The sequence below is a fragment of the Panthera onca genome, chromosome C2 (assembly GCF_046562875.1).
Source record: "Panthera onca isolate mPanOnc1 chromosome C2, mPanOnc1 haplotype 2, whole genome shotgun sequence".
Classification (NCBI taxonomy): Eukaryota; Metazoa; Chordata; class Mammalia; order Carnivora; family Felidae; genus Panthera; species Panthera onca.
Genome location: NC_138347.1, coordinates 58,992,435 through 59,019,919, shown reverse-complemented (window position 1 = coordinate 59,019,919; position 27,485 = coordinate 58,992,435). Strand labels below are relative to the sequence as shown.

At 39.9% G+C, this 27,485-nt stretch overlaps 2 protein-coding genes across 6 annotated transcripts in view; one reads left to right on the top strand and one right to left on the bottom strand.

The window, feature by feature from the left end:
* The window catches only part of CCDC80 (coiled-coil domain containing 80), a 35,884-nt gene extending 24,796 nt beyond the window's left edge, over positions 1 to 11,088 (top strand). The window contains exons 5-8 of the mRNA XM_078452994.2: positions 405 to 553; positions 6,378 to 6,481; positions 8,937 to 9,017; positions 10,585 to 11,088. Of these exons, the coding sequence (XP_078309120.1) occupies positions 405 to 553; positions 6,378 to 6,481; positions 8,937 to 9,017; positions 10,585 to 10,931 (681 nt within the window). The 3' untranslated portion in view covers positions 10,932 to 11,088. The remainder of the gene's footprint in view (positions 1 to 404; positions 554 to 6,377; positions 6,482 to 8,936; positions 9,018 to 10,584) is intronic.
* Positions 11,089 to 22,436: 11,348 nt separating this feature from the next.
* SLC35A5 (solute carrier family 35 member A5) overlaps positions 22,437 to 27,485 on the bottom strand; it is a 25,217-nt gene continuing 20,168 nt past the window's right edge. For all 5 annotated transcript variants that reach the window (XM_060640003.2, XM_060640007.2, XM_060640006.2 and 2 more), the window contains 2 exons: positions 25,536 to 26,316; positions 22,437 to 23,926 (listed from right to left, as the gene is read on the bottom strand). In XM_060640003.2, the coding sequence (XP_060495986.2) occupies positions 23,858 to 23,926; positions 25,536 to 26,316 (850 nt within the window). In that variant the 3' untranslated portion in view covers positions 22,437 to 23,857. The remainder of the gene's footprint in view (positions 23,927 to 25,535; positions 26,317 to 27,485) is intronic.

The following is a 27,485-nucleotide window of genomic DNA, read 5'->3' as shown; positions in this document are numbered from 1 at the left end:
ATTACCCTGATAGTTCAAGTCAGATATTCCAACAGGTTATTCCGTTTCCGTGTCAATTACAGCACTTCTCACCTTCTCCTCAGTTGTGTAGCGAACAGGAACCAGTGTAGTCCCAGAGGTAGGGAAGTGAGCCTAGGATATGTGTGATAAGGAAGTCATGGACCCTTTCCCATAAAAGGCACGCAGTTAAGAAATTCTCATTAAACATAAGGGGCAGTTGCTTCATGGATTCTGAACCCCAAAACATCAGCAGAGGTATTTTTGCAGAGGAGGATGTGTAAATCAATGAACCCTCGAGACTGATTTCTCCAGCGCTCCCCTGAATTTTCCCAGGCCCTCTATCCTCTGAGCAGAGGGAAGAAACACCCTTAAACATTATATGCTTTCTATTCTTTCTTAAACAGCAATACTACGAGGTACCCATAGCAATGAAGTCTGTGTTCGATTTGATCGATACATTCCAGTCCCGAATCAAAGATATGGAAAAGCAGAAGAAGGAGGGCATTGTTTGCAAGGAAGACAAGAAGCAGTCATTGGAGAACTTCCTGTCCAGGTACCTCACCTTTGGAGTCCCTGAGGAGGCAGGTGGGGATGTGTTCTGAGTGAGTTAATGAAAAGGCTAAGGAAACACAAAGTAGATGTGTGCAGACCTGTCCAGCTGAAAGGTCCGTCTGCCTCATGGTCCTCTGGCCACTGGACTTAGTCTTTTCCTGTCAAAAGGGCTCTGGTCACAAGGTTGACTGGGGTCAGCTCCAAGCTTGAATGTTGATTTGGTGGCTTTGGATAGGCCTTTTCTCTCTTTTCTGCTTCTTTCTTGGCACAGAATAAATAATTCTGACCTGTGAGGGTTAATTTATTCCATCAGTGAATTTAGAGGGCTTTATATACTGCATTTTTATTTTACATATTTATTTATTAGGCCCTTCTGGTTTCAAACAGGATTTGGAACACTCTGCTTGATTTTCTGCTTCTCTCCAGCTCTGCAGAAAACAACAAAAGCCCCTCTAGGACCTCAGAAGGAGAAATGCCTTTTACCCAGCTCCCTGATTCCCTGGGGAGGAGGGTTTATTGAAAACCATTGTAGGGAAACTTCAGTAAATACACAGAGAAGACTGTTAAAAAAAATTGCTCCACTTCCTCCCTTCTCCATCCCTTCCCCCATGCTGGATGGAAATTCTACAGGGCCTTTGGGGCCCTAGGAGATGCAAAACTACAGAAGTTCCACCTACAGCAAATAAATGCACAGAGATCTCCATGTAACATCTCCCCTCCCCAACACCTCCCCCCCCCCCCCCCCCCCCCCGCCCAGCTGTACTGTGTGGCCAAGAGGCTCCAGAAATGGAGCAAGAATTTACTTGGAGGCTCATTAACTTGGAGGCTGTGAACTTCCTTACTTGTGTCTATAAAGCATGTTCTTTATGTGTGAGTCAGAGAATCAAGGATTCTCTGTTTAGTAAGTAGGTAATCTGAACTCCTCTAGATTCAGGAGGCTTGGGTCTCTTAAAAGATAACCTCATGATGTGTAAAGAGCACAGGACTTACTGTTCATCCAAGTTTGGGGTCTGCAGTTTACTAGCTATGTTGCCTCTATGGCCCTGACTCCATCCCAGGGTTTCTGGGATCACTTTTTGTATGCTCACCTCTGTCCCAAGCACTTCACCTTCCCAAGTTTAATCTTTACAACAATCCTATGAGCTGAATACTGTAACTATTGTTGAGTTGTAGAGGGGACAACTGAGGCTGACAGAGATCAAGTAACTAACTTTCGGTCATCACCCAGCTAGTGTCAGCTCTGGGACTCACGGCGCCACCCAAGGCCCGTATTCTTTTCAAATACTCCTTTTGAAAATATAACTTGAATTATTTTTAGTCTTGGACCCAGGATCCCAGAGTTTGAAGTGAAGAGAGATATCCCTGAAACCACAGGATTTCAGAGCTGAAAGGAACCTGAGGTTCTTCCTTCATCCCAATTTTCAGTGCAATGCAAGCATCTGGAATGGAGATGGAAGGTGCCTGACTTTATAAGGACTTGAGGCTCAACCCAGTCTTCAGTCCACTCTCTTAGCTGAGAAAGGGCTCTAACTCTCCACCTGACAGGTGGCTCCTTGTCTAGTCTTGGGGGCACTGAAACATCAACTTCTGATCCAAGGTCATCCCTCTCTATGGCAGTGACTTAGAAGATGGATGGTCAAAGCTTATTGTTGCCCTTGAGGTGTTTTTCTTCCTTTACCTTCCTTCCCCCGTTCTCCCCTACCCCTTCCTTCCCTTGCTTTCTTCCTTAGCTCTCTCTTAAACTTTTAAGTTAGGCTTTTTAATCTTATTATTATTCTATTTAGAACCTAGCAAATTTTAGCCATCACTTTTATGGGGCTTTGAATAATGTTTGATCTGGCTTACAAACTCAATAATTAAACAATTTTGTTATTTCAAACGGTCATTTTATATTTAATATATATTTTTGAGTTGTTGAAATAAACAAAATCTTTCTGAGTACTTTAATGATCCATAAGTTTAATTAGTTAATCTTGTAAATACAGTGAATCTAGAGTTTCTCAGGAGTTCCAATCACTTAAAACCACACATCTAAACCAATTACTCAATTATAAATTCTTTTTTTTTTTTAAATTTTTTTTTAACATTTATTTATTTTTGAGACAGAGAGAGACAGAGCATGAACAGGGGAGGGGCAGAGAGAGAGGGAGACACAGAATCTGAAACAGGCTCCAGGCTCTGAGCTGTCAGCACAGAGCCTGATGCGGGGCTCGAACTCACAGACCGTGAGATCATGACCTGAGCCGAAGTCGGGCGCTTAACCGACCAAGCCACCCAGGCGCCCCTATAAATTCTAATTTAAAGTTTCAAGGTTGTCATTTTATTGAGCCAAATTCTCTTAAGTTTCACAAGTGCATATATTGTGTATATAAAGAAGACCAGGATCGTTCTTAGAAGTATAAATTATCACTATGATTGATTCTTTGAAAACTTGCTCTTCTTAATTCTAAATCTTCCAGGACTATAAGATGCATACCTGCTGAACCAACCTCGTAAACTCAGGTTGCCCAACCTCTACAGCAGGCAGTTACCACCCAGTCCATTGATGTTATTTATAACCAAGGATTTGGGCCAGCTCTGAGAGCTGCAGCTACAGACATCCTGATTTTTCTTACCATCCCCAGGCAGGCTGCCTTTTTTATAATGACTGTGTCATGGGTTTCAAAACATGACAGGGAAAGCTTGACATTATCTCAATTCTGCTCACACCCGAAGCTTGCAGTGCTCATTCCAGTTGATAACTGATTTGAATTTGGCATATCTTTGATTTTTAAGACTTGTACCCACATTTTGCCTCTAAAGTCTTTTGTACTGGTTAGGGCACTGTGATGTGTAAATGTATCTCCTTTCTAATGTCAGAGCCTTACGGGCTTTCATATTCTGTACCATTTTAGGAACATGCATCTGTTGTGGATACTCAGGATGGATATGATTATAATTTAGATGTCCTGTAGCTATGCATGATTTGTGGTCACAACTCATGAAATCACTGTGCTGATGATTATCATTGATCTTAAAAATTAATGTGGAGTTGTGTATAACCTAAAGGTTTGAGTCAGACAGCCCTGAGTTTGATTCCTGGTTTCTTCATTTATTGACTGTGTGACCTTGGGCTGATTACTTAACTTCTCCAGGCTTTAGTTTTCTCATTTGTGAAAGGCAGATAAGAAATGTATTTATTCTTAAGAGTTGTGAAAAGTAAATTCACAACAATGGCCCATGACCTAGTACAAAGTAAGTAATCGATAAATGCTGGCTATTAGTATTGGGACCAGTTAATCAGCTGCTAGTTAGAGAATTTTGTCATGAAGGAAGAGGTAGGAGGAAATTTAGTAAACACCTCAGGATTGAAACCCAGGCAAAGAGAACTGAAGGAAAAAAAATTTAAATAGCAGTTCTATAAATAAATGAGTATCCAAATGGGAATTTTCCTTCAAATTTGCTGAGTTGTTGGTGAGTCTATACAGCCTGGTTTCAGCTGACCAGACTCTAAAGCCAGTCTGGTCTTTAGTGACACTCATCTGGTTCAGGCTATAATTACGTTCCTCTGAGACAGAAGCCCCAAAGACTGGCAAATGCACACTAATCTGGGAATGCCAGTTAAGGGAAGTAAACACACACACAGCTCTTAGAATTTTTATTTACTGATAAGTTAAAGTGACAGAAAATCTATTTGCCCGAAATAAGGACCTGGGCCACACTGACATCTCTTGTTACATCCTTTGGAAGTTATTTCCTTCAGTGTTGTGAGCTGGAGTCTTGTGTCTCAATGTGAAGATCCGTGGGAGAAAGAATCATTACTTAGGGGGAATGACCTTTGCCTGGTTCTGTCTGCGACAGGGAGTCTCAGATCCTGTCCCCATCCAATCAGGACAGCATTCAGTGGTGCACACAGGTAAACAAGCCAAAATATACCTCACCCAAAATAGCTCCTTCCAGGATACCCTACAGCTCTGTGTGAGGCCAGGAAGGCTGGCCTGGTTTGGATGCTGGCTGGGGGGCCAGAGCTGGGCTGGCATGCCTCCTAAGGAAGCCGGGAGAGTACAGGAGACCATGTTTGTGATCACTGTTCCCTTTCCCGGGAGACCTCGGACAATCTCAGACACTCCTCTCCCCTCCTCCATGCCAGATACACTCATCTCCCTATCCTCAGTGGAGATTTTAGTTTTTCTTTCCCTTTGAAGAGAAACAAGCAGAGGAAGCAAATGTAATGTCACAGCAAGCAGTTCTTGGCGAGCCTTCCTACAGGCGTCCATTCAGAGGTTGTATTTCATCAGACTATCATTTTCTCTCATTCACCCAAACCACTTTTCCCCCAAGAGGCCATTTTCTTCGGGGTTGAAAACTCTCATGTTCACTGTGAGGCTAGAATGAGCGTAGGGAGAGAAGTCACGAATAAAATCGAGTGGCTTCCAGCTCAGTGAGTGTACTAACACCCCACAGGGGTCTGCACAGTAGGCAGAAAGCAAAACCCCTCCTCCAGTGAAGGTGGAGTTTGAGATAACTCCATACAGTTGCCCCTGGGATGCATTCCCTCTCTACTTCGTATCTCCTTTGGGACCCTGACTGTATGAGCCAAGCCTCAGGATCTCTGAGGGGGATAAACTAGGGAAACCATTGGCCTGGGAGTCAGAGAAATCTTATTTTGGTACCACCTCTTAGATGTACTAGTTAGGCAGGTTACTTCTCTAAGCCCCATTTTGTCATCTGTACAATGAAGGCAATAAGCTGTGCCTTCACTGACCTCTAATAGTTGTCAGTATAGATGAACGTGAGCTGTGAAATGATACACAAACATGAGGATTGACTAAGTTATCATATGGCATGAGAGACAAACGTCCAAGGTCTATTAACGGACAAACGTCTACATCTAAGAAGCCCACAGATTAAGCCACCATCTATACCCATGTCATCACATGAATAACTTACACTGACGGATTTTAGCTTAAGTCTTATAATACCTCTTTGAAGCTGATGCTATTTTTCATTCTAGAGATAAGGAAAAACTGAGACTCAGATGAACTCAGCGATGTGCTCAAGGAACCCAAAAAGTAGCAGTGACAAAACATGAACTCGGGTTTCTAGGTTACAAGACAAAAGCTCTTTCTACTACCCTACTGTGTTGGAGCAGCAAGTTTGTTATATGTGCTACGGTCCTAGGCTCGAGATGTAGCCCCATCCCACTTCACAGAGGACTCTATAATGTTGGGTCTTACTAATGAGAGTAGGCTGTGTTTTAGGACTTGCATTTGCCTCTGGAAGAACAACTGGCTACTGAGAAAGGCACACAGGGCTTTGTTTTCCCAGGAATTCTCCTTGGCCCTTGGAACTGCTTTGCCACTTTCCTTCTTCCTGTCACTGTCACCGCCTTAAAACTTAGTTCTCTTTTTTCTACTCTGTTTCCAGTCCATACGTTTGATTCTTAACCCCCTCCAAGCCTGAGCAAACTCTATTAGATTGTGAGTTTTCTTCAGTTTTCTTTGGATTCCCTATTTCTGTGGCTACAACATAACATAACGATTTGGGCCAGTCCTCATTGCGTCTAAAACTCTGAGTCTCCGGAAGTGACTTCTTCGGGCACGGTGGCCAGACTCATGCCTGATGTTTCGTGCAAATGCCACAGTCAGCAGACCGTGAAGTTACAACGGAAAGAGAGTAAGAAATGTGGAAATGCAGTTTAATGACTTTGATGAGCTAGGAGATACTTCTAAGGGCCGGTGTTTTATATTCTGGGCACAGGAAAACCCGACAGCCAAAGCGAGTCTGCTTTCTTACACTAGCCTCTATTGTTTGAAGCAGTAATCACGGCCTCCTGTCTGTTCCAGGTTCCGATGGAGGAGGCGGTTGCTGGTGATCTCTGCCCCTAATGATGAAGACTGGGCCTATTCACAGCAGCTCTCGGCCCTCAGTGGCCAGGCCTGCAATTTTGGTGAGTGGGAAGCTTCGTCATCACCGTTTTCCCATACCACTCTCTTCCTGGTCAATTCTAAAATGGAACATAGAAGCTTAGATCATCCAAATATTCCTCAGTCCAGACTGGAGATTCCCAGACACTTACTCAATTGTGTTGAATATAAAGTTGCTTTCAGACTCAAGCTTTAGTCCACTGGAGTTTTTTTTTTTGTTTTCTTTCTTTTTTTTCTCAATATTTTCCCCCCTTGGATTCTTCACTGAAGTGTTTGAAAATAACCACTGTTTTACTTTCAGTGATCTGTGTTATGTGCCTTCTTGTTTGATTTGTTAAAACTTGTCTCAACATTATAAACCTCAGGTATCATCATTTACTTAGATAATACTTAGGTAAAAACATTGGCGGGGGGGGGGGGTACTTCTCCATAGATGAAATGCCTTTTGTAAAAACATGAATGGCTTTGAGAATTAATATATTAATGGAAGTAAACTGTACTATATTGCCATTCCCTCAAAAAGGATTTTGATCTATAATTGGGCATCAAAGACAGCAAGATCTCTTAAACAGAATCTTATTTTTAAGACAAGTAGGTCAAAGAGAAACATAGTTTATTTATTTATTTATTTATTTTTTGTAGTGAACTGCTTAGTGTTTCGAAAAGTAACATTTGCTTTCTTTACCAAAATGATTATCTTGGTGACCTAAAGTATCATTTTGAATATGGACATACAGAAAGGAAAATGAATGGCTATTATGCATAGACCTTATTACTAAGTTCAATGGTGAACCAAGGAGCTAAGGGCAATTTCAAAAGTGGAACTCACAACTGAAGTCTCATTTAAAATACACTTCTGCAGAGGAAGAATTTGAACAGTTGTTAGAGGGGTGGAAAAGTAGCTAGGAGCCACAGATTTTAAAAATTCCTAATTGGAACACAGATGAATCAGCATTATTTTGATACTTCTGTTAGGAAGAAGAATCATTTATTAGTTACAAAACTGTGCCTGATTTATAAAAAGATGGGGGTGTAGGTTTTGTAAAGCATTAACAGAGTCTGGGTCCCTGCTATGACACAGTACCTAGAAATTATAAATACATTTCAATTTTAAGATGTGAAATAATAACACACACAAGCAAGCAGAAAACAAGTTCATAATAGTAAGAACAACTAGAAAAGTCATGAATTTTTATGTATACTCCTATTATCAAATAATTTAAAATTTTATAACAATATATAAGATTTTTTTGTATTGTTAAGCATATTTTAAATTATTTATAACCACCAATGTTGCTAGGTAAGACAGAAGTTCTTAGAGCAGTTAATGACCCTTCACAATAAGAATATAAATAAAATCGTGGATTATTAATTTTCTAAAGACATCTTTGCAGCAGTTATTAGGTGGTGTTTCATTTTTAATCTATGCACACAGAACCTAAATCACATTAGTGTAACCAAACCCTTTTGTAATATACAGGAAATGTAAACAAGTCATATTTTCCGGGAATAATGAAATTCGTGATCTTCCCTTTAGAAAACATGACTCAACAACATGCAGAACAGAATGCTTCACTTCTCTGGGAGAAGAGCAAAGACCACAACCTTTTTTTTTTTTTTTAAGGAATAGCCTTTTGCTTGAATTTTAGCTCCTCCTTAAAACAGCCCTGCCCCGGCAGCTTTCAGTTTTCTCCCCTGAACAATAAACACCATCAAAATTCATATTCATAGTCCCCAGTTATGACCCTGACAAGGTTGGCATTTTGTCTAACACCATGAAATCTTGATATGATGAACTGACAGCCCCCTTGTCCTCCTAGGTTTTCTCTCCTGAACCCCTTCACATGTACTTCATCTTCAAAAGAATTCCAACAAGCTACCAAGGCATGACCTTCTCTCCTTTCCTGAAACTTTAGCTGAGGGTGGGAAGCCAAGCTGTGCTTGCTTAAGCGCTTCTTTGAATCCTCTAAATAAGTGATAAGAAACTGCCCTTTAAGCTGACAAACTTCTGTGCGAGGAAGCCAGAACTCTTCCTCTGACACTCCCAATACATGGGTTCTGCAGTCTTTTCTCTAAGACAGTTGAATTATCCGTGTGAGTATTGAAACTTCAGGAATGACTCTTTTTCCAGAATGCTAATCAGCTCACATTATCCCAGATGTTTTAATGTTCTGATGGTTTCATTTTTGTTTTGTTATTTAATAGAAGCACAGTTTAAGAGCAGATTCTTTTGTTTCAGTCTACAAACCAAAGCAAACCAACCCACACCTGACCCTGTTGATAATCCTAAATCTGCAATTGGTCTTTTTCAAGGTTTTAAAAGTATTTGATTACTTTTTTATGGGGAAAGATGAATTGTTTTACCTAATCAGGTTATGTCCTATATTGTTTTTAAGGTAGAAATTTCTAATTGTCAGATGTTGGCCTTTGGAAGTAAAAGATGATTTACCAATTCTATGGCTTTCTTTTTTCTTTCAGGTCTGCGTCACATAACCATTCTGAAACTTTTAGGGGTTGGAGAGGAAATTGGGGGAGTTTTAGAACTGTTCCCAATTAACGGTAAAGTGCTGTTATTTTAAAACAGTATGAACTCCTTTTAAGTTCTGTTAGGGATGCCTGGGTGTCTCAGTCAGTTCAGCGTCCGACTTCAGTTCAGGTCCTGATCTCACAGTCCATGAGTTCGAGCCCTGCGTTAGGCTCTGTGCTGACAGCTCAGAGCCTGGAGCCTGCTTCAGATTCTGTGTCTCCCTCTGTCTCTGCCCCTCCTCCGCTTGTGTTCTATCTCTCTCTCTCTCTCTCTCCCTGTCTCTCTCTCTGTCTCTCTCTGTCTCTCTCTCTCTCTCTCTCTCTCTCTCTCTCTCTCCAGTAAATAAATAAATATTTAAAAAATTTTAGGGGCACCTGGGTGGCTCAGTTGGTTAGGGGTCCGACTTCAGCTCAGGTCATGATCTTACAATCCGTGAGCCTGAGCCCCGCGTCAAGCTCTGTGCTGACAGCTCAGAGCCTGGAGCCTGCTTCAGATTCTGCGTCTCCCCCTCTCTCTCTGCCCCTCCCCTGCTCATGCTCTGTCTCTCTCTGTCTCAGAAATAAATAAAACCATTAAAAAAAAAACTTTTAAAAAATAAAAAATTTTAAGTTCTATTAAATTATATTAAACTATATGCAAGCAGTGGATGTGCCTCTAAGGTGAACACAGTTCACAAATCCACCTACCTCGTGTGTGTATGCACCTGTGTGTGCACGTGTGCACACAGGAAGTAGAGTGCACTCACTAATATCGTTCTTAGTATAAAATAATTCAAAAATGACAGTAAAAATATCCATTTTCTTGACTAGAATAATGCTTTCTGTCTGTATAGGACTTTATGATTTACAAAGCATTTTTATCTATGTAATCTCATTTAATTCCCACAATAATTTTATGAGGCACATGGGTCATATCTTACTGATTCCCTCTCAGCACATGAGGATAAATGCTTGAAAGGCTCAGAAACGCTGTAAAAAAAATGACTAGCGATTAAAGTTTTCAGAAAGCAAATCAGTTCTTCTTTCCAAGATCAAGCTATTCACATGAGATAATGTGCATAAAGTCCTTGGCCCAGAAAGCCTCAGCACCCTCCCCATTCCCCCTCTTCTTTTCACTGACCATAATAGTTTAAATACATTTATTCACATCTTATATAATTGGTATTTTCCCCCTCTGACAAGAAAATAAGCTTTTTGTTATAAAAACCACAGTATCAAAAGGAAATCCATACTTACAAAGAAGTAACTAAGCTAATTGGTAATAAACTTAATAATACAAACAATATAATCTTTGTTCATGACAAACTTGAAAGAAGTTGATCTTGCCAGAATTAAATTAGAGGACTGGTTTTATATTTTGTAACATTCCTATAAAAGAGACATCATGTGTCCTAAAGTTTGATGCTAATAATGTTGCAGAACATTAGGGACATTTAATTTCTAGTGGAAAACCCCGGCAACCTTCTTTAATTGGATTTTGAACCAAAGGGAATAGACTCATGTGTCCTCTGTCTATTCTCATAGTGATTTCTTCTCATTTAGGTGTTTGCTTGAGTGGTGACTCTTCAATCCACTAACAACTTTTTTAACCCTCTTCTAGGGAGTTCTGTTGTGGAGCGAGAAGACATATCAGCCCATTTGGTGAAAGACATCCGTAACTATTTTCAAGTGAGCCCGGAGTACTTCTCCATGCTTCTAGTTGGAAAAGATGGAAATGTCAAATCCTGGTATCCTTCCCCAATGTGGTCCATGGTGATTGTGTATGATTTAATTGATTCGATGCAACTCCGGAGACAGGAAATGGCCATTCAGCAGTCACTGGGGATGCGCTGCCCAGAAGATGAGTACGCAGGCTACGGTTACCATAGCTACCACCAAGGATACCAGGATGGTTACCAGGATGACTACCGTCATCATGAGAGTTACCACCATGGCTATCCTTACTGAACAGAAATACGTAACCGTAGCCCCAGCCAGTTTCCCCTGCAGCTGTTAAAGCCACAAGTGGCCAGCTATGCAAAGGAGTTCTTCCACACTGCCTACATTCCCTGCCTTTTTCTTTCTGTGTTCTTCCAAGATTAAATAAATAGCAAACTTTTGCCTACTTGTGAGTTGTTATTGAAACCTTAAATCATGAAGATGTTTAAAAGAATTGTTTGTTTCTCTAACTGGAGGGGACCTGGTGCTGAACGGACACTTCCCTTTTCTTACATGATAGACATTATTTGGAACACATAATTCTATATAAAAGTATTAATACCTCTTATTTACTTTTTAAAAGTATTAATTGGCAAGTAAAACTGATTGTTAAAGAAAATTAAGGACCACGGCACAGATGTTTTCAGGAAACATCTGATCACATGTAACAGAGGAAATAGCTTCTTAACACTTTTGGAAATGTCAGTCTAAAAGTGATTGAGATGGCCCTGCTTCCTATTGTTAGTTTCTTTCATAAAGCTTGATACCACAGGAGTCCAATGATATTGGCCACCAAAGCCAGGAAATGCACCAAACCCAGCTTTGCTATCAGAGCCATTTCCTGCCCTGTTTCTCTTATTGTCTTTTCAGAAATAGATGAGAGGGCCAGGAAAAGCAATCCCTGAGTCACCACCAGAATCTGGCACGGCAGCCAGACATGATACTTCCAGAGTTTTAGCAGATGCCGTGAATTCCTGGCATGGAAAACCTTGACCCCCTCACACCTGACACCCCTGCACTTACTTGTTAAGGGGTCTATTACCATAGTGGCATCTCATATAAGAAAATTACAAAGAAGATTATACCCAAGGGTTCTTTCTGTTTTCAGAGAAAAATGTTACTAAGTTAAAACGGATACAAGTGTAGCTGGGGTGAAAAATAGATTCTCTATCTTTGAAAAAGAGCATTTGTTTTTTAGATATGGCAATTCAAACTAAATATCCTCTCTTCCTCCTACCCTCTTTCCCTTCCTTCTTTTCTACTTTTTCTTTTTCAACAAATACAATAGTACCAAGATCTATGAACTTGCCTTGAGGCAGTCAGTCCAATTCCCAGGCATTTAGCATCCTAACAGCCCCAGCCTCTATCAGTAGTGGGGATGCTTATTTTTTTTTTTTTGCCACTGTTATTAATGACTAATCCTGCAAATCATCTTAGTATTGGTTAACTCTAATGAGCATAGATATTGATAACTGCATTCAAGCCGCATGTGAATATTTGCTATTCATTTATCTGTGCCTATTTGCACAAATCTGTCTTTACATCATCTGGACTCGGTTATAAATAATTATATTGTAAAAGTAGAATTTGTACCTCAATGACCTTGAGAAATTACTCGTTTTGCCCTTCATTCTCCATGAAGATCCCATTCATTCTTACTTGTCTTATAGGCAACTGAGGCCCAGGCAGCTCAAGTGACTTTAGAACACGGTTCTCTTACTGTGTAAATTATGTTTCCACCTCCACCCCTCTCCCATGGTGAAGAGCTTTCTTCCTCTCTCCATTTATTTATTTATTTATTTATTATTGTGTGTTCCTTGTTTGAGAGAGAGACACACACAGAGCATGAGCAGGGGAGGGGCAGAGAGAGAGAGAGACACACAGAATGTGAAGCAGGCTTCAGGCTCTGAGCTGTCAGCATAGAGCCCGACACGGGGCTCAAACTCATGAACCGTGAAATCATGACCTGAGCTGAAGTCGGATGCTCAACCTACTGAGCCACCCAGGTGCCCCACTTCCTCTCTCCCTTTAGAACAGTATATACCAGCTGCTTGAAGTGGGCAGGTGGGAGAAGCAGGATTATGTAATTGCTCTTAAATTTTTGCCAAGGTGATGGACAGCTTAAAATCCCCAATAAAAATGGGTGTCTTTGCCATTGCTTCTGAAATTACATAGGGACAAATTCTAAGTAAGGGGTCCACATAGTGTCAATTTCAGGAAATATAGTAATGAGGGAGATTCAACTCCCGAGGAAACTAAGTAGACAAGAATAATAGACAATTTACTTACATAATAATATTAATAAAGTTCTAGCTTCCACAACCAAAGAAAGACAACACTTTTTTCATTACCTGAGATTATTTTTCACTGGCACTGAAATAACAATTAGCAATGTATCTAAACTTTTTCCTTTTGTGCACGGGCCAAGAAGCCATGAATCATCATTTGGAGTGTGGTAGAATAAGCCATAGCTCAGCAAAGGGACTGAGCCACATGTAGAGGAAGATGCTGTTGGTAAATGTCATCAAATCCCATAATCTGGAAAAACACAAAGTATATTTCAGTAAATGCGAGGATTAGAGAATTTGGTATCCTGAATCTCTGTCTTCAGGGCATATAGATCAGGTTGTTTGAAACCTGGGTGTTGTTTTTTGTTTGGTTTTGTTTGGTTTTGTTTTCATAAAAGCATTTCATTCCAAATAACAGCAACAAAGACAATATAGTTTTTGAGAATTATTATAGAATTATGGTATTTAGAAAGAAAAGCACCCAGTAGAGTTAGGGAAATCCGGAAGACTCTGAGGAAGACAAAGCTACTGGTTGTTACAATTCTTCCCTAAACTTCCAGGAATTGTTTTTCACTGGAGAAATCCCAAGGCTCTGAGGTGAATATTAATTCAGCAGAGAAATCCTTCCCCTGCTACAGGCAGTCCAGACACAGTAGAATCTGTAGAACCCAGCTGGTCTCATTTTCTGGAGTATGGTTAATATTGAAGTTCACACCTTCTTGACTTCTAGAGCCTTGGTGATAAAAACAACTCAAGACTAGGGTGAATAATGGCTCAATGGGCCGTGACTGATGATCTCAGTATTCAATAATGTATGGAAATTCCAGAAAAAGAGAAGTGTCTTGAAAAGAACCTCTGTTTTTCAGCCATTAACTCCCATTTTCCTGCAGGATTGCTTTCCTTTCCCCCTTTCTTCTTCTTGGCTGCTCTGTACTTAATGGTTTGAGGTGTGCAGATAGTGGAGGTGGTTGATGAGTACTCTTAACTTCATGACAAAGTGAAGGACAGTTAAATGCTAACTACTTCTCTTTAGTTCTCTCAAAGCTGGTGCAAAGACCCAATGCCAGACTTTCTCTGAGTTTCAGATATGTTATTAGGAACTCAGGAACGAAGTTTAGGGCAGTGAGAGGCAAAGGGCCAGTTGTTATAGAATTCAGTAGTGTCATAAAATGGCCACTGGACTTAGGAAAATAGCTGGTCCATGCTCTGCCATAGTCTGTGTGTGACCTGAGGCAAGTCACTTTACCTTTGTGACTCAGTGCCACATCTACAAAATGAGAGAGTAGGAATAGATTATATAAGTTCTTGTCTAACTCCATGGTATTTTGAATCTTCCTTTCGCCTTTAGGAAGCAGGATGCTAAACTCAAGAGATTTAAACTCTTAGAGAATCCAGACTTCATAGTTCAGATTCCAGTTCCAGATTTTTATGGGAACAGGAAAACGTATTAACTTCTTTCCAGCATGGTGCACTTTTCCAGCTGAGACCCAAGGGGCTTATCACCTCTAACAGAGAAACCTTCATCATCTCCACACAGCCAGACTGGAGCTTCCAAGGACACTCAGGCTGGCAAAGACTGAGCATCCTGAACATTGAAGGAATCCCTCCAACAAAGCACACACTTGTTCTCCAACACAATTACCTAATGTGGTCACCGCATGCATCACCTCTCCGATATCCTGAAGCTTCTACAAACTGGGCAATCCCTGGACAAACTTCAGAGACCTTCAATATTACCACTTTCCTTCTAGAAAGCAAAAGAATGACCTTCCATCCTCCAATCCATGGGTTGATACATGTGGCAGAGATGCTGGGTGAAGGGGTGGGGTGATTTTAAAGAGCTAAAAGTGACTCTGGGCAACATTTTCTTTGATTTTCCACCTCCAACATAAGAATTTTTTTCATCTCTCCCAGCCCTTTTCCCTTTCCCAGGCCACTTTCCCATGATCCATTCTGGCTCAGAGATGGCTGCAATTGATTAGGCATAACTTATAGGCTAAAGGTGCCATCCATTCTAGGAATATCTACAGTGCAAAGGAAAATCCTTGAAGGAGAGAGGTAGGAAACAAACCACTTCTGGAAGATTGCCAATCCCTGGAAGCAAGCCTCACTTTTCTTCCCAAAAATGTAGAGAAAGGATTAAATTCTGCCTGCAGACTTCACCATCATTCCATTTGTCTCCTCCAGTCCTTTTTTCTATCTTTAGCTTACTTCTTTGTGATGAGCACTCTTTAGAGATCCAAAGTAGGCTAGGGTAAGCAGAGGCTGGAATACTCCCAAATTTGGCAACACCTGATCCACAATTGCTGAAATTCTTGATGTGTGCAAAGAACCATCTGGTCATTCTGGTTCTTAATCCAAGATACTTGCTTGTAGATTAGACTCAAGTTATATGATGATTCAAACATTTATTGTATTTTATACTATTTTCTGTGTAGTCTGCTAGAAATCGGAACACAAAACTGAAAAAAAATTTTTTCCCTGCACAGACGAGTAGAGAACAGTCATATACATTTAATTATATAACACTGTGTATGGATAATCAATGATAGGTCCTCATTTTGGGTGGGGTGGGTGGGTGAGGGGTGAATAAGAGACCAGGGAAAGATGAGTGATGATAGTTCTTCAGTCTTTTGGAGTCTAGAATTATAAATTGCTCTGTCAGTCAGGCTCCAAATGATGTGAGCAAGTGCCTCATATTGACTCTATTGTCACCAAGGTCAAGGGCTTTGGGTACTCACAGTGCTTCTCCTAGAAACTTCTTCCCTCTCCCAGATTTAAGAAGTTGTCTGGATATCCATGGGAAGATGGTGGCATTAATTCATTTGTCAACACCACCCTTTCCCTGAAATAAACCAAAATGAACAAGCATCTGTGAATTTATAGAAGAAAACTTCCTCAAGATTGAAACTAGGTTAGAGAGGGAGGGAGGCAAACCATAAGAGACTCTTCAAAACTCAGAACAAACTGAGGATTGATGGGGGGTGGGAGGGAGGGGAAAGTGGGTGATGGGCATTGAGGAGGGCACCTGTTGGGATGAGCACTGGGTGTTGTATGGAAACCAATTTGACAATAAATTTTGTATTAAAAAAAAAGGATTGAAACTACGGAAGGGCCTTAATCTTATGCATGAACTTTGGTAATGTGTGCCTATTCACCATCTCCAACTTGGAGAAACAGGGCAGTAGGAAAGATAAGTAATACACTTGTAGTCCATTGCTCATGCAAAGGTCAGCTGTCTGAGAACCCAAAGATAGGTGATATGGCTGGGTCCTTTTTGTCCCCCTTCTGATTCACCTAGCTTCCGTGGGAGGAAGGTGGTTTGGAGGTGAGGGTGTATATAGATATGGAAGACAGAATTCATTTACAGCTAGGCTGGAAATGCTTTCTCTTTATCTCTGAGAACATGAGGATGTCTGTTTTTTGACTCTTGGCCAAGATTAGGGCAGTGGGATTTATGATGTGCTGTTTAAAGTCTGGAACACTCTGGTGATCCCCAGGGTCAGCTTCTTTAATGATGGTTTCCAACTGGCCTAAAGATTAAGAAAACCCAGCTGATTACATGGCCAGCGAGGCATAAAAGTGTTGGGAAATTCTGCTTTGAGCTCTCCCAAAGTCAAGATTCCTCACACAGATCTTGGTAGCTCAGGCAGGAGACAGGGGAGACAGTGTGGTCTGCATGAACAGATGAGAACCCTACAGAGCTTAGTCAAGAGCCCTCTTTTGGACTTCCAATATCTCTGCTCCCCTTTTCTTGCTACACCATATCCTTTGCCTTTAAATAAGTATGTTCTGTGGAGTCTGATGAGTCCTTTGAAATATACGAATTTGGGAAATCTTTGCAGGGTGGTGTGCATATGTATATATGTGTATGTCTGTGTATATAGATACACAGACATACACATATATACATATATATTTAAATATATATATAAGTATTATATTATATATAAGTATTATAAGTATGCATAAGTATTTGTATACATATGTGTATATATATAAAACTTTATAAAATATAACATTTTATATAGCATAGAACATGTATATAAGATATTGGGGCGCCTGGGTGGCTCAGTCGGTTAAGCGTCCGACTTCGGCTCAGGTCACGATCTCGCGGTCCGTGAGTTCGAGCCCCGCGTCGGGCTCTGGGCTGATGGCTCAGAGCCTGGAGCCTGCTTCTGATTCTGTGTCTCCCACTCTCTCTGACCCTCCCCCGTTCATGCTCTGTCTCTCTCTGTCTCAAAAATAAATAAACTTAAAAAAAATTAAAATTAAAAAAAAAGATATAAAATAATACATTAAATATTTTGTGATATAGAAGTCTGTAATATCAAAATTCTAGCAGTAAATTTCACAGCTGTAGAGAAAGTTTGTGTGCTACTTTCAAGGCACTTTGCTTAATCTGACTTCTTACCAAAGCAGGGCCTCCATCTAAAGCAGAGGAACAAACTAAAACTCCCCTCCTCACAGACAGGACACAGTTTTCCCTATCTTTTTGAAACTGGCCTCAAAGCAGAAATTTCAACCAATACAGAAGAAAAGTACTCATCACAAAGGTCCCTCGTTGTAATTTTCTATGGTCCCTGCTTCCCAGTATTCAGGTAAAGAGCAAATTAGTAAAGGAGATTCTACCTACACCATTTTGTGGCAAGTACTTGGCCTGCTTGGAGTGTTAAATTTGCTTAAAGATGGGTACACAGAAACCTTAAAAAAGGGACTCATACAAAGGGCATTCAAGCACTTAGTCTAAGAAAACAACTCACCTACAAAAGGAAAAAAAATCCATGCATAATAAAAATAGCAGGGAAACATTTCACTTCTTGGCAACACTGAAGGATAAAAAAGAGATTTCTGATAGAAAAAAATGGGTGACCCAAGAAATGTTTTCCAGGGGCACCTGGGTGGCTCAGTCAGTTAAGCATCCAACTCTTGATTTCGGCTCAGGTTATTATCTCACAGTTCATGAGTTTGAGCCCCACATAAGGCTCTGCTCTGACAGAGCAAAGCCTGCTTGGGATTCTCCGTCTCCCTCTTGTTCTCTGCCCCTCCCCCACTCACTCTCTATCTCTCTAAAAAATTTTAAAAAATAGAAATATTTTCCAAGCAAGCTTTTCTTTATGTTAAATGACTATGTTTGAGCAATATGACAAGAAAAAGTGTGCAGTTAGTAAATAATTGCTAGATGCTAAAAAAACAAAACAAAACAAAACAAACAAAAAAACCCAAGACCTCAGGAAGTGAATCAGCCAAAACCTCTTTCAGAAGAGAAAAACCTCTTTTGTGTCAGCTTTCAGCTGAGAGAAAAATTAGCATTAAAAAGTTATAAATGAGGAAATTATGTCATGAACAAATTAAGTTTAATTAGCTGTGATAATTGGGATTACAAACTAAAAGGCAAACTATGAATTCTTGAAAGAAGAGTTATAGCACAACAACAAAAAATTTAATGAACTTCCAAATTGCAACATGCCTATGACAGCTTCCAAAAGGAATCACTATTTTATGCTCCACTAAGAAAGCACACTGTCAATTAAACATTCTTTTTCATGACTCAGGAGTTTTACTTTCATATTTCCTTAAAGAGCTTTTAAAGACAACATTTTATATTCTGGTTACATAACAAGGAAAGCTATACGTTAAATAAACTAATTAAGCTATTTCTAAAGAATCTTCCCATCTTGAGCCAACGATCTTTGAATCACTTTCTGGCGCAGAGCTGCAGATGTCTGAAGTTTTCCAGAGTTCTCTGCGCCCTTGAGAGAACTGATGATGATGTAGCATTCCTTAAGTTGCTCGACTGTCTCCAGGGTTTCCAAAAACTTTCAAGCTGTTGATAACCATTTTGCAAAATTCAGTGCTGACGTGTTCCTGATCTTACTAGGAGGGATCGTTGGAAGATTTTCAGACAACAACCAGAGCTCTCACCCTCTCCTCAAATGGTTTTTAAGTGGTTTGCCGACTGAAATGTCATCTGGTCACACCAAATGCCCGCATACACAAGCAAAGACAACTTCATCACCACCGCCGCAAGGTGGCAGCTAGTTTAACCTGCCATTGTTTAAGGCATTCGAATTTCAGAGATGGTAACGGGAAAACATGAATCTTAGAGTAGATGAAATACAGTTTAGCAGACCTAAAGAAAATTCTCGAGCTTATTAACGAAAACCGGGAATTGGGAGGACACAATATTCTATGTTCCTCAACTCTCAGTGAAAGGAGTCAATGACTGTATTTTAACTTTTGAAATTGATAAATGTGTAAATAAGGTTCTAAGTTGGCTTTTTTTTTAAGTTTATTTATTTATTTTGAGACAGAGACAGCGTGAGCAAGGGAGGGGAAGAGAGAGGGAGAGAGAGAATCCCAAGCAGCCTCCACGCTGCTAGCACAAAGCCCGACTCAGGGCTCAAACTCATCAAACTGTGAGATCATGACCTGAGATGAAACCAAGAGGGGGATATTTAACCAAATGAGCCACCCAGGCACCCCTAAGTTTGTTTTTTTTTAAATGTAAAAGTAATTACTAGTGATGAAATAGATTAGAAAAGTGAGTGGAATAAATTTCAAATATTACAAGAAACTTTTGAACTGGTTCAAAATATCAAACCAATACCAACTTTCTCAAAGAAGTTATTGCATACTAAAGGAGCAGCCAAAATATACTTAATAATACAATAAAAAATATACATTTAACAATGGAGAGAATCCTATTCTCACTTTCTAACCAAGTGTATGAAAACTAGAAAGTAACAAAAATACAAAAAAAAAAAAAATCCCTCAATCCCACAGCCCTTGGCTCAAAACAGATTAGTTAGAAAATAATCATAGTACCATATTTTAAAGTCTTTGGGGATTGGCCTAATATGTGCTCATTCCAAGAAATGTTTCTACTAGTTATAAAAGTGTTCATTAATGAACAAGAAAGAATGAATGTATTTCAAATACATAAGATGGAAAAAGAACATAAAACAAATCTTAGAAAAATGGAACATAAAATAAACTTCAATAAAATGAAAATTAGAAACTGCTGGTTGACTTATTTAAAAAGACTATAGAGAAACCATTCACACACACAATTAAGGAAGAAAACAACTACAGTAACAGAGGAAATTAAAAGAATTCTGAGAATAATTCATAGATTCCTATGCAAGTAAATTTGAAAACCTGGATGAATGACTTTTTAGCAAAACATAAGTGACAGAGAGTAGACCCAGAAGGAGGGCAAGGAATAAATAGAGAATGTTGTAGGGGAAAAAAGTGCTCCTCAAAAAGTGCCAAGCCTGGGCAATTCTGTGGGTGAGTTCTTTCAAAACTTTAGGGAACACATAAAGCTGACGTTTTAATATCTTTCCAGGGCACCGAGGCCAATGGGAGTTGGCAGCTTGACCCACACCACATCCGTATGGGATTGTCAGGGACGTGGGCTGATAAATCCCGGCAGGATTAAGTGCATTACTAGCAATGTCAGCAGGCTTCAGTTATCTTGGCAAAGACGGGATGGTGCTTGAAGCAAATAAAATAGCAAGGGAGGGCAAAAGTTCTGCAGGTCTGGTAGGGGGGGTTATTGTGATTTTATTTGAGCAGAGCAACACCTTCTCACTAGATTCATATTTGCAATGCAAGTCAGTTGGTTTTATAGCTACATTTCTATTTTAATTTATAAATTTGTTTTGGTTTTCATATAAAAACCATAAGCAAGTAAGTTTATACTTCATATTATGTTTGTATGAATTTAAATAACAGCAAAGGAGAAAAAAGCCAATGCTGATCTCTGTGAGAATTTTTTTTCCTTTTAAAAGAGGATGTATTACTCAATTTCATAAAGTCAGCTCTAGGTGTTAGAAGGAGGAAAGCCAGTGTCTTTCCTTTGAGTCTGGCTTTCTCTGCCTCTTCTCCACGCTGGAGCAGTAAGAGTTGGTGGGAAAAATCAGCACAAACATAAAAAAGAACTGAGGAGGACCTGGGCTGTGTTTGGTCAAGCCTGTTGGGCCCGTTCAGAAAAGTGAAGGGATTCCCTGTAGCTCCACATAGTCTAGTCCAGCTCATGCAACAGGGCTTCCACATGGGGATTTAGAGGCAAGCCTTGGAGTTATAAACAAAGTCGTTTAGTCCTGAGTCCCCTCTGCATGTGGACCATGAAAACCTACAGCAGCGGGACACAGCTGGCCACAGATCTGGGATCCTGGCTTTAGGCCATCTTTCCCTCTACTACCGGCATCCACATCCTGCTTCCCCTCAGGACTCGGGTCCTAGGGCCAGTGACAGAGCTGGAACTAGGTCACTGCAAGCCACACTTGTGGCCCAACCAAAGGCTATTCAGAAACTACGAAGAAAGCAGATTCAGCATATTAGCTGTAGATCATAACTGCTTAGCAGAGAATCTAAAAATAAGAAGGGACTTCAGAAATCACTTAGGCCAACTTCTCTACCAATGACCGAACCTCTTCTAAAGCATCCTGATGGTACAATCTCTCCTGAAAACTTCAGAGATGGAGAATTTACTAGTACTCTCTACCACTCTTCAGGAGGGACTTTTGTACTGTTGTAAAGAGTCATTTGTTAGGAAAGTCTTCATATAAGGAAAGAATAGCTGTCAACCTATAATTTTCACTATAGTTTGGTTCTTTAGACTAGGAAAGACTACTTTTTCCACGTGACAACTGTTCTTCTTCCCAGGTCATACACTTGACTCCAATAGCACCTGAGATGAAAGGATGTGGTTTCTGGACCTCTCACCTTCCAGTTATTCTCCTCTTAAAGCAGTAGTGCCCACAAAGTACTACAGTGCATCCACACCAGAACCTCACATTTTAGTTCCAGCTCTTTCTCTCTCATTAACTGGTCAGTTAACACAAGTAAACCTATAATTACAGATAAAGTACTTGTAAATAAGAAAATCAAGCTCTGTGGACCAGTGACATCTACTTAATGTATTTAATGTAGGCAATAACTTTGCGAATAATGTTATAATTTTATCTGTTCCATAATATGATTCGTGTATTTCCCAAAAGTGAGGTCTTCCTATACTTGATTTCCTTACCTTTAAAATGAATTGCCACGAGGCGCCTGGGTGGCTCAGTCAGTTAAGCGTCTGACTTCAGCTCAGGTCATGATCTCACAGGTCATGGGTTCGAGCCCCGTGTCGGGCTCTGTGCTGACAGCTCAGAGCCCGGAGCCTGCTTCGGATTCTGTGTCTCCCTCTCTCTCTGCCCCTCCACTGCTCATGCTCTCTCTCGTGCGTGCTCAAATATAAACATTAAAAAAAATAAACAAATAAAATAAATTGCCATAATAGTGCAATCTCCTTCTTTGACACCATGGAGGGGTATACTTATGATTATTCTCAGAGGTCAAGATCGACTGAAAAAGAAAGTCTTAAAAGTTGTTTGAATTTCTTGCCTCAGTACATTTTTTGTAATGAAAAGTATTCCATGTCCCATGTCCCATGACAGAGTGATGACTCAAGATATAGGTTTAATAATTATTTTATTTATAAATCTCCACCAACTCTTGCCTGTCATATTATTCCAGGTATCACAGATGGATTATATAACAGTATTTTCACATGTTCATCTGCATGAAAATTAGGGGAAAGAAGAGATGTACAGACTGCATGAAAATGACACCTTAAAGTTCACATCTATAGTGTAGTGTTCTGTAAACATAGGCCTGTGAGCCAGCTCTGTCCAATTGCCATCCAGCTGCATGATCGTGGGCAAGTCACTTCTGTTTTCTCACTTTTAAATGATCTATCATCTGGATTCTCTATCTCATACTCAATTGACTGCATGCAAAAATACCATGAAAATACCATGCACTTGAAGTATGAATATTACCGTAAAGTACTTTACGTATTACTAGGCTTCCTCATTTTAGAGTAATACTATTCATAATCAGTGAAAGTCATTTGTTTGCAAGGTGATCGTTTTAAAAGGAATTCTTAGGCATTAGTCTTACTGACAATCTGTTATGATTCTGAAGCCAGTGGCTTGATTCTTAGGGATAGGATATGATAGTAAGATATATAACAAACATGAGTTCTAACTGACAACTGATACAATGAAATGGCTCATTAGTTCTCTGAAATCTAATAATCTATGAGAAATGAGGTCAAATTGAGGGGAAAAAGTCCACCATGGCTTAAGTGACTTAAAATCCAAGTGAGAATTGTGGTAATTGGGAACAAACATTCACCTAAATTGAAGCTTATTTGTATAGAAAAATATATCAAAAAATAATCACTGAAAATCAAATTCCCTGTGAATTTTTAAAAATTAAAATTCTAACCTTTCAGCTCTGAAAAACTGCTTCTTCAGCAAAACATTCAGCATAGACTATATTGCCCTCAAATCAATGTTGTAGCCAGATAGATGGTAAGGTCCTTCCACCAAATTTTTTTAGAAAGAGTCACATTACTTTTTAATAGCAAAATGAGCTTCTCTTGGGCTTCGAAATTCAAGGGACAACCTAGGAGATATTTATAATGATAAATAAGGGAAGACTTTGGCATGCAGAGTAGAACTACATCATTATGAATATCTGGCAAGCTGATCTCTATTTGTACATGTCTAGGGTACAGCTAACGTGATTATTACAGGTTTTTTGGAACCCTGGAGGACGAGGAAAATAACCTGGGAGATAACTTGTAACTTATCAAGTACCATTAATGCAGTCTCCATACTATTTATTACTCTCGTGTCAGTTCCTTAGAACTTTTTAGCCTTTGGGTCCTCTAAGCCATGAATGGAACTGTTTAGGGAGTGGTTACACATATGCAAAGAATTTTCTACTTCAGAAATATTCGTGTTTATCAAAGTGAAAAGATAAATATGACACATGCTGAAAGTGTGCAAAAAAGTTTCTGTGAGCAGCCAATTATTTGGGTACTAATTAGAAAGTATCTTCATCTGAGTCAATATCACTTTTTGGTTTCGTAAGCCTTTCCAGTTCTTCTCCATCCTAAAAAGAAATATGAAATCAGTAATTAATTAAAACAAAACTAGAAATGTAGCATTTGTAATGATTACTAAGAAGAAACCTTACTGGCAAATGTATTTCATTAAACTACAAATATAATCTAGTCAAATGAAATTCAATAAATACTTATGTTCTTAGAAAGTTCATTTTTGACACATAAGGAGATTCACAAAACATGGACAAGCAAGCATCTCAGGACTTGAATTTCAAAGTTGACAACAGGAACACAGTAAGGAGCGCCCTCTGCTGGTCTTCAAGGGAAATAACTAGTGGTTAAAGAAATAGGTACAGTATAAATAAGCTAGGCTACTATCTAAATTGTTACTTTTTTTTACCTATAAAGTAGGGCAAGCAGTGTTATCAGACCACTGGAAAAGAATGCAGGACTTTTGAAACTATACTCTGGCTGAGATAAGGGCATTTGGGACCCATGCTTCTAATTTATTTTTTAAAGCACATTTATTTATTTTGAGAGAGTCAGCATGAAATGGGGAGGGGCAGAGAAAGAGGGAGAGAGAATCTCAAGCAAGGCTCCATGCTGTCAGCACAGACCCTGAAGTGGGGCTCGAACCCATGAATCGTGAGATCATGACCTGAGCTGAAACCAGGAGTGGGATGCATAACCGACTGAGCCACCCAGGCGCTGCTGATTTTTTCACCTTAGGGATTTGTTGTGCCACCACCTCAGTGACATTGCTGATGGAAGCTCTGCCATGAACTCTAATGGGCAAGAGATTGTTTTCCCAAAGAGTGAAATGTTCATTTTGTGAAGTGCTTGGTATTTTGGGTGTATAGGAAAATTGTAAATTTAAAGCTAGAGGAGTTGGTTTCATCTTTTAAATATATATCTAACTCCTTACTTCAGTCTCCAAAAGATCACTGTTCATCTGTCAACACCATGCCTGACAGACCTTCCTAAAACAATTATAAGCAACTGGAAGAATAATGCTTATTCAGAATAACGACATAAGTAGGTTTCTAGAAAAATATTTTTCTCTTACTTATGAAGATAGTTTTGAAAATCACCTTCATAGTGAGTTGAGGCCTACCCTTCTGGCACCGTGTAGTTTACAAGCAACTACAGATGGAAAATCAAGGAGCTTACATCTAACAAGACCTACTAATGTCGAAGATGATCAACTTTTCTTGCCAATGAGGCATATTTCTCTGACTATGGCAGAGTGGAAAGAGTAATGGACTAGGAGTGAGACCTCATGGGTTGATCATAGTTTTTTTACATACTATCTATAACCCATTTAGCCTGTCCAAATCTGTTTATTCACTCCGCAAACCAGAAAGACTAGACAAGATAACCTGTGTGCTGTCTCCCAGCTCTGTGGCTCTATAATATTCTAAGATACAACTAATGGATAAGGTCCTCGAGGCTCTGATTCACACTCTTTCTCGACCACTGATGGCATTATCACGAGCCCTTGCCCATGTAAGTCCAGTGAATGTTTGCTGAATAATTTTTAAAAGTCACAGAAATCCAATACACCCTTTGATAAATAAGCACTGATCGATTTCTTTTCTATGAGCATGCACTGAATCTGGGAAGAGCAGGAGAAAGGCAGCATCTCCATAGACTTACCCCACTGGAGCGCTCCCAAAGGCTGCCACTTAGATCTCGGATCCTTTCTTGCCTAGGTGCATATTCCAGACCTTGAGGCTTGCTGGCTTTGTAAATAAATATGGAGAGAAGAACCGACGGTGCTTCTAAGAAAAACTCCAGGGAGGGCCTGAAGTCAAAGACCAGGACAGACACCGCTGTGATGATGACAGTGGTGACCTGGGCCATCAAGACGTGGAACATGTTATCTAGGAACTTCAGAATAAAAGCCACTGAGAGGCCCTGGAATGCAGTCACAAAAATAAGGGTGACTGAAAACACATTGTGGCCATAGAAAACCCCACAGTTCTTAATCTGTTCACTGTTACTGCTCTGAAGGACCAGTGTCAGTCCATTAAAAAGAATGCCAAAGAAATAGAGTTTGCTATTCTGTATGAAGATGCTTTCAGTGAGCTGGTTCCCTTCCTTCAATATCTTTTCATTATAGATATTGGCCATTGAGGAAATAAAACACTGGACTATAATAAGCACATGGCCCAAGCCGAGACGGATGTGACTGAAAATCATAGCTGTGGTGTTCCACTTAGTTTCAGGAAAAGTCCATGCCTTTGCTGTGCAATTGACTTTTCCAGGACATTCGCTTCGGAAGAGAAGGCAGGAATTGGATGGGCTGAAGAAGGCATCATGATGAAATCCATGTCCTGCCAGGTTATGCTGTGAAGTTTCAGTCCCAGCAGTGAGAGCCACAATAGACAAGAACAGAATCAGAAGGGAAGCCCACTGTATCCAGTTCAGGTGCCTCCTGTTCAGAGAGGAAAAACAGGATATTACTACTTTTTCCCCTCCCTTCCCATATTGACTGTTTCTACTGAAAACTCTGACACTTAACTACTTGGCTGAATAAACTGTACCCAATTTTTGCTAGCATTCCCAATTCAAGTTCAAAGAAGACCTTTTGGTGTCTCTGCTTCTTAAACTTGGTATTTTTATTCTTCTTTACAATAACTGTCCCTTAATACCATTGCAAGTTTCCTTTTAACCTACAGGTTTAACTAAGTCTCTTTTCTACCTCCAGAGCTGATCTTAGATCTTTGTAAAATAACTTTTTATCTTGCTATAAAGTAAGTTATGGCAGGGATTCTCAACGTGGTTTCCCTGAACCTGAATGTGATGAGCTTCAGAAATCTGTGAGTCCTTGCAGTGGGTGCCATATCTATACAGTTGAGTTACTGTCTCTGCCCCTACCAATCCCACGAGACCCTTCAAAGCTCTGTCAAATTTCAAAGGTGTTCATGAACCAAAAAAGATTTAAGGAGGGAGCTAGCTCCTAGATCCATGGCCTAATCATAAAGCATTTTATAGCAAACTCCTGTTTGGGAAGGCAAGGAAAAAATATTTTTAGTGTTTCAGTTTACAAAGTCTTAACAATGCTTTATTTCTTTATTTATTTTGTCTAACCACAAGCTTGTGTAATATAAATGACACACACATTATTGTCAATCTATTTTGTGGGTTTATTTAGTTCAACAGACATTTAGTAAGCAGCTGCTGTGTGCCTGGGGAGATAAAGAAGACTTGATCTCCATTCCCAAGGAATTTTAATAGAAGAGCCATGAAACTAAGTAATGACAATATAATGTGTGACAAGTGATACACAGAACAACTGGGGTACGACGGGGGAGGGAACACTTAAGTATGCAAATAGAGTCAGGTATTGTTTCCAAGATAAAAGGACAGTTGAGTTGACACATGAAAAATAAACTGAAATTTGCCACATGAAAAGGGAGTTGGTGATATATCCAGGCAGAGGGAAGAGTCCATAAAAAGGCAACAAGAATGTACAATGTTAACTAAGAAAAGAGGAGTAGCTGACTCAGATTGGGGTAGTCAAGGAATAAAATCTTCAAGTTTAAAGATCTATCAGGTGAAGGAGAGGGCGCTCGTGCGCGCGTGCGCACGTGCACACGTGTG